General features: G+C 38.4%; 2 protein-coding genes across 3 annotated transcripts in view; one reads left to right on the top strand and one right to left on the bottom strand.

Annotated features, from left to right (window-relative positions):
• Window positions 1-941: 941 nt before the first annotated feature.
• Window positions 942-3,171, top strand: Mettl14 (methyltransferase like 14). Its single transcript, XM_069113730.1, has 5 exons — window positions 942-1,268; window positions 1,360-1,536; window positions 1,607-1,924; window positions 1,997-2,379; window positions 2,463-3,171. Exons 1-5 carry the CDS (start codon window positions 1,212-1,214, stop codon window positions 2,698-2,700), a joined length of 1,173 nt encoding a protein of 390 aa, XP_068969831.1. The 5' UTR covers window positions 942-1,211; the 3' UTR covers window positions 2,701-3,171.
• Window positions 3,172-3,973: 802 nt separating this feature from the next.
• The window catches only part of Pten (phosphatase and tensin-like protein), a 14,309-nt gene continuing 8,457 nt past the window's right edge, over window positions 3,974-9,825 (bottom strand). Inside the window, exons 9-10 of one of the 2 annotated variants that reach the window (XM_069113716.1) lie at window positions 4,634-4,717; window positions 3,974-4,528 (exon numbers count right to left, since the gene is read on the bottom strand). In XM_069113716.1, the coding sequence (XP_068969817.1) occupies window positions 4,509-4,528; window positions 4,634-4,717 (104 nt within the window). In that variant the 3' untranslated portion in view covers window positions 3,974-4,508. Of the gene's footprint in view, window positions 8,188-9,825 lie in introns of both variants that reach the window. The other variant, XM_069113717.1, reaches the window with a different exon arrangement.

The raw sequence follows: 9,825 nt of genomic DNA, 5'->3' as shown, positions 1-9,825 counted from the left end.
TTACGTCAAATTAAACAAACGCTTACCATAAACCAAATTGTCTACGATTTCATATGGTCTTCGTCTCGATTATTCATCAAGGGTGAGTTATGGCTAGTTGCGCGGTCCACTAGCTGTCCTCCGCGTCCTCCAAGGAAAATCGAATCTCAACTAGCCTTGGTCTACCAATCCTGGTCATGCTTTGAAACGTCTATTTTCGTCACCTGTTGAAAATCTTACATTTTACAAGAAAACGACCGTACTGTGATTCTGTTCGTGACCGATTGTCACCGCTTTACGTTGGCGCTCCTCCTGAGGACTCCGATCGCGTGTCGATTTCAAAGCAGACTAAGGGAGACTGTGTCGATCATAAAACGTTCTGCAATCGTTCCTTCGTACTCGTGCCCATTCCCATTACCGCGTCCACCGCCACTCTTATCTTGGTTATTTTATTTCCCTGAACTGCGCTTTCGTGACACACTCTTCTTTCACTATTCTCGCTTAACTTTCGCTTTCGATCACTCCACCTCCCAATCCTCCTTCCCTTTCTAGGTGGTTCTTCTAATAATCCATCGAGAAACATATAAAATGCACCTATTACTTAGAGGGAGATCATTTTGTTTTTTTAAGACTACATTGCTCGTCGAAACGATTTATACTATTAATATGTTTAGAGATTATACTAAAATCGATAGCGATCGCTTTCGCATCGAGAAAATATTATGCAAGAACGAGCCCAGAGAAAGCCTTTTCGATTCGCTTGGCGTTATATATTTGCAACCATATTTTTTTTTTTAAAGTAAAAACGTCATTTTCTTCGTGCGTGATAGCAACTTCGAACGCTGCTCGGACGCAAAGCAGACTTGTCGTTTGTTGCACGGTTTTCCACGAGAGGTCGTTCATCGTTTACACGCTGCCTTAGCGCGATACATGAACAAAAATGAAAATTCATTTGGCTACAAGATGGCGTGTGCGTACGTTTTGTTTTCAGATCTTCTGGAGTGTTGGGGTTAGGCAGCAGCGGATTATCGTTGACTGTACATACGTTAAATTTTGCGAACTTTCTCTTAAATTCGATCACTGAATTATAAGATAAAAGGAAAGTAGCAAATTACATTTGTAGTTGTTCTGCTTGTTCTCCCTTTCGAGTCGAGGAAATGAACAGAACAGGTATAAACGGAAATGTACGATAGATATTATTTTGCGGCCAGTTCCAAAGGATTTAGCAGAAGATGCTTCAGACGCTACGCGAACGTTCGCAAAAACGCAAGAAGTTGCTCGCTCAGACGGTAAGGACTACTCAAACGTGATTTCATGACGTTGAGGTTATGATCGCAAGTAAGAGTTTGCGAATGGTATGAATTCGTTTCTTCCATGTAGTTAGGTGTTTCGAGCGTAGACGAGTTGCGGCAAATTCTTGGAACGGATGTCGACGATACGCAGAAGAAAAAATTGAAGTCGGTATCAGAGAAATCGGAGAATGGAGTGAAAGATTTAAAAGGTGAGACAGCTCCGACCGACGAAATCGTTTACAAAGACTCGTCAACATTTTTGAAGGTAGGCGAATTTGTATTCATAACCAAGTAACTATCTGTTTCCACTTTCGACTACAGATTTATTTTTTAAGGGAACGCAATCGTCGAATCCGCATAATGACTACTGTCAACATTTCATCGACACGGGTCAGCGGCCTCAAAATTTCATTAGGGACGTGGGTCTGGCGGACAGGTTCGAGGAATACCCGAAACTGCGGGAGCTGATCAAGTTGAAAGATGATTTAATCGCCGAAACCGCAACACCACCCATGTACCTAAAAACCGACCTGCTTACGTACAATTTGAAGGAACTGAATTGCAAGTTCGATGTAATTTTGATCGAACCCCCTTTGGAAGAGTACCAACGCACCTGCGGTGCTACAAACGTGCAGCTTTGGAATTGGGATCAGGTGAGTAGAGATTATACAACGTACCTCTTCTCTACTCGTAACGCCTTTATTAAAAACAATCTATATTCGTAGATAATGGAATTGGACATCGGCGAAGTGGCGGCCAATCGGAGCTTCGTGTTTCTGTGGTGCGGTAGTAGCGATGGACTAGATATGGGACGTTTCTGTCTTCGGAAATGGGGTTTTAGACGATGCGAAGACATATGCTGGATTCGCACCAACATTAATAACCCGGGGCACAGTAAAAACCTAGATAGCAAGGCCGTACTTCAGAGAACCAAAGAGCACTGCCTAATGGGTATCAAGGGGACCGTCAGACGATCCACAGATGGAGATTTCATTCATGCAAACGTCGATATTGATTTGATCATTTCGGAGGAGCCCGAATATGGTTCTATAGAAAAGCCTGTCGAGATTTTTCATATAATCGAACACTTCTGTCTCGGCAGACGACGGTAAGCGAAGAAAGCATGTACATACGTATCCAGGCCGTTCAACTCACTCAGCTAATCAACAATATTTTTCGCACTTTACATAGACTGCATTTGTTCGGTCGAGACAGTACTATTCGACCAGGGTGGCTTACTGTAGGCCCTGAGCTAACCAACACGAATTTCAACGCAGACCTCTATACTAGTTACTTTGCCAACGGTCAAATCACCACTGGTTGTACAGAACGTATCGAAGCTCTCAGACCAAAGTCTCCACCGCCAAAGGGGAAAGTCGCCGGTCGAGGTAGAGGCGGTTTCACTCGAGGACGTGGTAGAGGAAGGTAAAACGGTCCGCCATCGATGATCGTTTTAGATCCTTTCTTTACATATTGTAATGATCAAATACACCACACGTTGCCAGAACGTTGGCAACCAGATCACCACATCTCTTCCGTTAAAAGATTCGGTATCACGTGAAGAAAACTTGTACCTTTGTATTGTACGATAATTTGTTTTACATATTGTGTTATAGCGTATTTCGAATACATCGCGCTACCGAATATTCCAATTCTCTTCAATTACATGTAAATATAATCACACAACGAGTTAGTTAACGCGCGAATGATATCGAAACTATCGGGCATTCCTCTCACACCCTGACTTATGATTTAGAATCGAATATCACGATGTTTCTAACAATGTACACCGCATTACGTGTAAATACCTTTATTCATTCGTGTCCTATTTGGAATATTTTGTAATGCAAACCAATATACAACATGTTTGAAATAAAGTCCATTGTCGAATCGATGGTCACCGAGAATATCAATGCTTTATGTCTACTTACGCGTGTGGGTCGCTTAACAATATATCAATCATTCACCGGCACAATTAGCCGAGAGCTTCTAAATTTTCGTCTAATTGCTTAAGAACGATTATACAAATCTTAGCATCTTAAGTATACGCATTCTTAAAAAGCAAACGCGATTACTTCGAAACGTTTGAGATCCGGTCATATTACTTTGTACTTTGTGTCTTGAGAATATTGAAATTTCTATAAATACAACTTACTATATAGTTAACTACATTTACAACTTTTATACGATCCACGGAAACTTACGAACATACTTCTTGGCCCCAGTAAAGCTTCCGGTAGTATAGAATACGTATTCGATAAATGGTTCGCATTTTCTCGCATCTGAAACTTTCCATGAACTTTAAACGTAACGAAGAGGAACCAATCATGCTTAACGACAATCGATTTACGACGCTTTTAAATTACAGATTTCATGGAATAACATCCTTTGATTTTCATCGCTGACGCATCGCCAAAAGTTTACAAAACGTTCGTTTCATAATAATTCGTATAACTTCTAAATCTACGTACGATTACTATGCTCGGAGAGTACAATGAATTAAAGAATGGAATTATCTCGACAATAAAAAATATAGAACACTGGATGTGCTTACCGATTCGGTTCATTGAACGTCTGAGAGAAAGAAAAGCTTGCGAAACCAAAATTATCGTTTGAATAAAATCACGAAAAGAAGAAGGTGACAAATTCATTGCCTTAAAACAATGATCGTCAATATGCGTAAAAATATCGAACGACGAACCTTGCGGTCAACGCGAGTATAAAATATATTTCTTTCTAGCTAATTACATATTGTCGTCGATATAAAATATACGAGAAACGAGTATCTACAAATTAAAATCGATCAACGGTACGATCGGTCGTAGAAAGTATAAATTAGAAGGTGTTAGTCGTCCGAGTTAAGAAACGCGTCTTTTTTTCACGCAGTCTTCCATACAGCGATTCGCTGGAAATGATCACATTTTTTTCTTTTCCCAAAAATGCCGTGTAAGCGAAGAGAACTATCTTACACATGGTAAAAGTGATTAGACAGAAAGAGAGAGAGAGAGAGAGAACGAGAAAAAGAAAGAAACGCAATTTTTTGGAAATTCTACCAGCTATTAAGAAGAATACGAATATATATGTATAGCGATGAACTGGCAGGCACAGGCAGAACTCGTTGGTATCGACTGATCAATTCGTTCGTGAGCAAACGATGAGTCGCAGTGAAGTGGACCGTTTTTGAGAGTAGAGTTTAGTTCTGATCGGTCTCCATCGGATCGGTCTACAGTTTCAAAGTCACAAATAGGTCGACTCCCCTGTAAGCAGAGTCAATGTGAATTACGTGGAAAGTTGACTTGTTAGCATATATGTACATAGTTAACGAAACGCAAAACGCAAAATCGCGTCGAGCAAATGCGTACCTGTATAAAAGAATTTAAATTTCTGCGAATGCGAGTGGCAAGGATCTCGGTTTTCTCCGTTTCCTACTTTATGCAGGGTGTTTCCTAGCGTATTTCATAAGAACAAACAAAAATCATCGTTAAAACAGTAAACTCGCACTACGTTTAGAAAAGTTCGAAAAGGAAGAAGAAAGAAAAGTAAAAGAGATATGGAAAAATGAAACGAACAAAATAGAGAGGAACAACGTGTTGTTGTTTAATTGCGTCCTCCGATGCTCGATAACCTTTCTTTGTTTTTTTAAATGATCGAAAATGTTGGAGGGGACGATATGTGGAGAGTTGTATTCGTATATAATATCACAGAAAAAAATAATGCATCTTATTTATATTTTGAACATTCCGCATGAATCATATAAAAGTTAGTTTTAAGAGATATCACTTATAAAACGATATTCATGAGCTTCGTATGAGAAAAAATATGTCCGAGAAGCGTGTACGTTACAAGAAGTAACAATATGGTACATACGTATGCCATAATTATTGGTACGTAAAAACGTATTTAGTAAGTTTACCTTCTTCGTTACTTTTAGAGGGTAAAAAACTGAGGTATCGCAACGATTGCTAGCGAGTCGACGTTAGTTCAGTGAACTACAGATGCGATTAAAATAGTTCGAGCGAGGTAAATTTACTAATTCGTTCGAGGTAATCCAAAACTCGCTACCTGATAACACGAATAAGTATTTCATTCGCTCTTGTGCTGTTTTCGATCATTGCACGCACACACGCACGCATTCTCTCTCTCTCTCTCTCTCTCTCTCTCTCTCTCTCTTTCTCCCTCCTCCTTTTCTCTCCTCCCTCCCTTCCTCTCTTCCATTTTATCAACCATCAAATTTAATTTCGATGACAAAAAGAAAACCAAACATAGAAATAAAGATAGATTCTGAGACGCGGGATCAGAATTTATTCGAAAAACGAGAATGAGCTTTTTTTCTCGATGCATTCTCTTCGACATACGTGAATCGCGTATCAACGTATTTATCGTGCCATAACTAATTTTATGCAAATTTCATAAGTTTACGGTACTTATATCAACGAACGGAAAGATGCACCAGCGAACGATAACGAACGACCGCATTTTTTTGACTTAACCGTGCGCGCGTATTCCTATTCGTATTCGTAACCTTGTCTAAGGCTCGAGGCTAAAATCTATGCGAAAGATCAACTCGGCAAGTTAGCAAAAGAGAGAAAGCGTTGATGTAAACACGCGAAATTTCAACATACTAATACGTTTCGTTAAAAGAAATAAGTTTTTGCAATATCATCTCCTGTTGCACATACGGACTCGGTCGATTTTGAATTTTCTTCCGTAGCGCGCGTGCGACTTGCCCGATCTGCGTATCGGTCTGAGCGTATACATAATCGAAAAGTTCGTTCATGGCTGCATGTACAAACGAACAAAATGAAGATACAATAACAGCGAAATTAGAAGAAATGCCAGTTAGAACGATGCATGACGCGACTCTATTTGTCATCATCGTTTTTAATTGCATCGAGTTACGAACTATCGTATCGCAACGTACAAGCTATGAGTTAGGAAAGGACGGCGTCAGAAACGATTCTTGTTGCGTTCTCTAAATTCATTTGTATCCTTTGCATATTCGATCAAATGGACGTTTCTCATCCAAAAGCTTAAAGAATTCGCGTATTGTGCGAGTGCTAAGGAAACAACGATACCTTTCATTCGAACAAAATTTCGCGAAAAATTTCGATCTACATCGAACGTTACTACGATCGCAGGCGTGTACCAACTTTTTAAACGCATCGCGAACATCGTAACGTTACAATGTGATCTTTTTTTTTAGCCGTAACACAGAGCAGAACCGCATAGCTTCCGAGTCCGACATCTATGGCTTTTCTATCTTTCTTTTTTCTCAATTTTGCTTTTTCTTGAGACCATGTAAACGAACAGCGATCAGAAACATTCGTAGAACATCCGATGAGTCGGTGTAGAATCTATTCGACGATATCGTCGTAACGATTTATCGATTAACGTCGTATCGCCTTCTACTTTCGAAAAGAATAAAAACTGCGAACCCTACATCGAATAGATTCGTTTATACAATTCTACTTTTCACGGCGCAATTCGCAGATTTTTCACAAATACCCTTAGCTTAGGTAAAAGCAAAAATGTTTATGCGCGCCGTGATCACGAGTCGAAGTGAAACATTGCACGGCCAGATTTTTCATGACTATGTAATACTTAGACGACTCACGCACGATACATTCTACATCGCTCGTCTATTTTCCTTTTGTTACGCTCTTTTTCTAATTATTATTCTTTTTTGCGCATATACATAAGTATCTGTGATCGCAAAATTCGTCAGATAAGATCATTCGATATACATATTCCTTTCGGTAGATTTGTCACAGTGAAACAAGTTTTGATAAATTATACCGATTGCAATAGAAAAACATAAAGTTACGTGTTTAGCTAATGTGGTGATACAACGTGTATCGATTCGATCGTCTTTACAGAGGAAAACAAAGTTAATACACAAGTACGATAAACGTCGTCGTTATCGAACGAAGAGCAAGCGACATCCTCGGCGTTGTGGTTACCGATGTTAGAGTTCTCGTGAATATTGGTGATGCTGATGTTCTTCTTGTCCTTACCATTCTTGTTGCTGTATTTATTGACTTACAATTTATTAACGTTACGAAAATAATCTTGCTTTTTTTGTACAGCATTATTCTTCCATCTGGATTCATAATCTATATAAACACACTTTCTTTCTCAGCCTATAAGACCGACGCGGCTATTTCTTCAAACACCAGCCATTGTCTCGTATTCGCGAGAATGCGCAGTTTCACCGACAAAACGAGATAAGCGTTACACAAGCCGCATTATGTATCTTTAATATGCTGAGCATGGAACTTCTCTTTACCATTTACATCGATTCTCTCTTTTTATAACGTTTAGCCTTTCCACTCTTCTTTTTCATTTTCTTCTTCCTTTTACTTCTACCTTTCAGATTTTGTTCAGAGAACTTCCAGCTCGTTGATAATAAATATAAAATACATGGTTCAAAAAAACATTCGTTTGTATTTATGCTTGGTGTTTGTAAATAAATTCCAATGGAATTCTACGATCAAACATATTCAACGAAAAGAAAGAATATGTGTGTAGCACGAGCCAAACTGATGCGCATTCGTCAAAGAAGTTAAGAAAGAAAGAAAGCGACATATTTTTGAGACACGAATTTTCGAGATACGAAACAAAATTTCGGTACTGATATAAACGTTTTCTTTGGCTTGTTGGAACTAATATGCGTCGTCTAACAACACTTTACATGTCGTTAAAAAGACACGATCGTTTGTTCGAGCGTAACATTCCAATCGAGCGTACATCTTCGATAATAAAGATGATAGTCGAATTTCTAATGTCCGCATATGAATATGCGAGAGACAGCAATGTCGAAGAGTGTAGAGGGATGACTGGCGATGAACTCACAAAACATCTATCATTCCTCCGTCTGATAGAAGGCGGTATCGTCCAACACGCTGGTCCATGTCCACTAAGGGTGAACAGACATATAGAGAGGCAGTTGGTCAATATTGTGTATTTCAATTCTTAGGTCGAATCTATATCTAAATACGGTGCGGTGCGGTGGAGGACAAAGTGAGCTCACTACCAAATATCTATATATTTCTCTTCTTCTTCTCTTATCCACATTCCTTTTCAAGTAAATTTCTCTCTCACTCCCACTCTCTCTTTCTTCCTTTCTTCCTTTTTATTCTTTTTGTTCGCACGCACATTCTTCCAAAGATTCACGTTTCTCATCATCTTTTATCGACAATAAACGCGCGCGATAGAGTAAACGTGTTAGTGATTAACGATTGAACAGATCACCCAACACACGTACCCACACCGTATTAAATTTATAAAAAAGATTTAACGCGTGATAACGAGACAACAGCACGTAGCATTATATTCGGACATGCGAAAGAAAAGGGGAAATTACAAAGCTGTATCCATTAAATCACATTAAAATACTATATAGCATTCTCCAAAGATCAAAACGCTCTTAAAGATCATGTAAACGGAAAAAAGAATAACATGCAAGATAACAAGATAACTTCTACGGAGCAAACCAAATGGAGAAATTTTCATGATCGACATTTGATATAATTTTGAATGCTGTACAGGCATAACGTGATCTATAAAGCTCAAATTTTGTATTTGGCAGAAGCACATTCTGATACATTCGCACGACACGCTGCTAATGCAAAAATGCTACATTTTTGTCTTGTGCAACAAATATTTGACGCTATGCAAAGAAAAATGATGTATAATTATTATATAAAATACTATTCTTCGTTACAGCGGCATACATTAAAAGGCAAAAGAATTTGTATATCCATATTCAAATACGGTCTCATGAAGATCAAGTATGTTACACTCTTCTGCCAAATTATTAGTTTAGAATGTGCTTCGGATACGTACAATGTTTGAGTCCAATCAATGAGCCAAGCGCTTCATAATCCTCCCGTAAATAAGGAACTACAAGGAGAAAGCGTTACAAACGATGTACATATTTTATTTTTTATAAATAGAAAGGAGAAGTAATACATAGATAAATATAAAAGGGTGGGGAATCATAAGCAAGTATGTAATGAACAAAATTTTTTGTAGTAAAAGTTTTGAAGTAAAGTTTGCATATTACAGAGAATCGGAAGACGTGTAAGTATATAGAAAGTTCTAAAAGTGTACTATTTAAAACTGCAATGCATGTGTAACATCATCCATAAAATATTTGTTACAGGAATACATTTGAGATATAAATATACGTTTATACGCTTAAAAATCGCTAATATTTTGTTTAAAATATTAACAATAATAATAATAATAGTAGTAGTAGTAATAGTAGCAGTAGCAGTAATAGTAGCAGTAGTCATAGCAGTAGCAGTAATAGCAGTAGCAGTAGTAGTAGTAGTAGTAGTAACAGTAGTCGTAGCAGTAGTAGCAGTAGTAGTAGTGGCGGTGGTGGTGGTAGTGGTGGTAGTAGTAATAACAGTAGTAATAGTAACAGTAGTAGTAGTGGTGGTGGTGGTGGTAGTAGTAGTACTAGTAGTAGTAATGATGGTGATAGTAGTAGTAGCAGTAGTAGCAGTAGTAGTAATAGTAGTAGTAATAGTAATAAAATAATGATAAT

Source organism: Bombus flavifrons, chromosome 5, assembly GCF_040668555.2.
Source record: "Bombus flavifrons isolate JBK064 chromosome 5, iyBomFlav1_principal, whole genome shotgun sequence".
Taxonomy (NCBI): domain Eukaryota; kingdom Metazoa; phylum Arthropoda; class Insecta; order Hymenoptera; family Apidae; genus Bombus; species Bombus flavifrons.
This window is presented reverse-complemented; position numbering and strand designations above follow the sequence as displayed.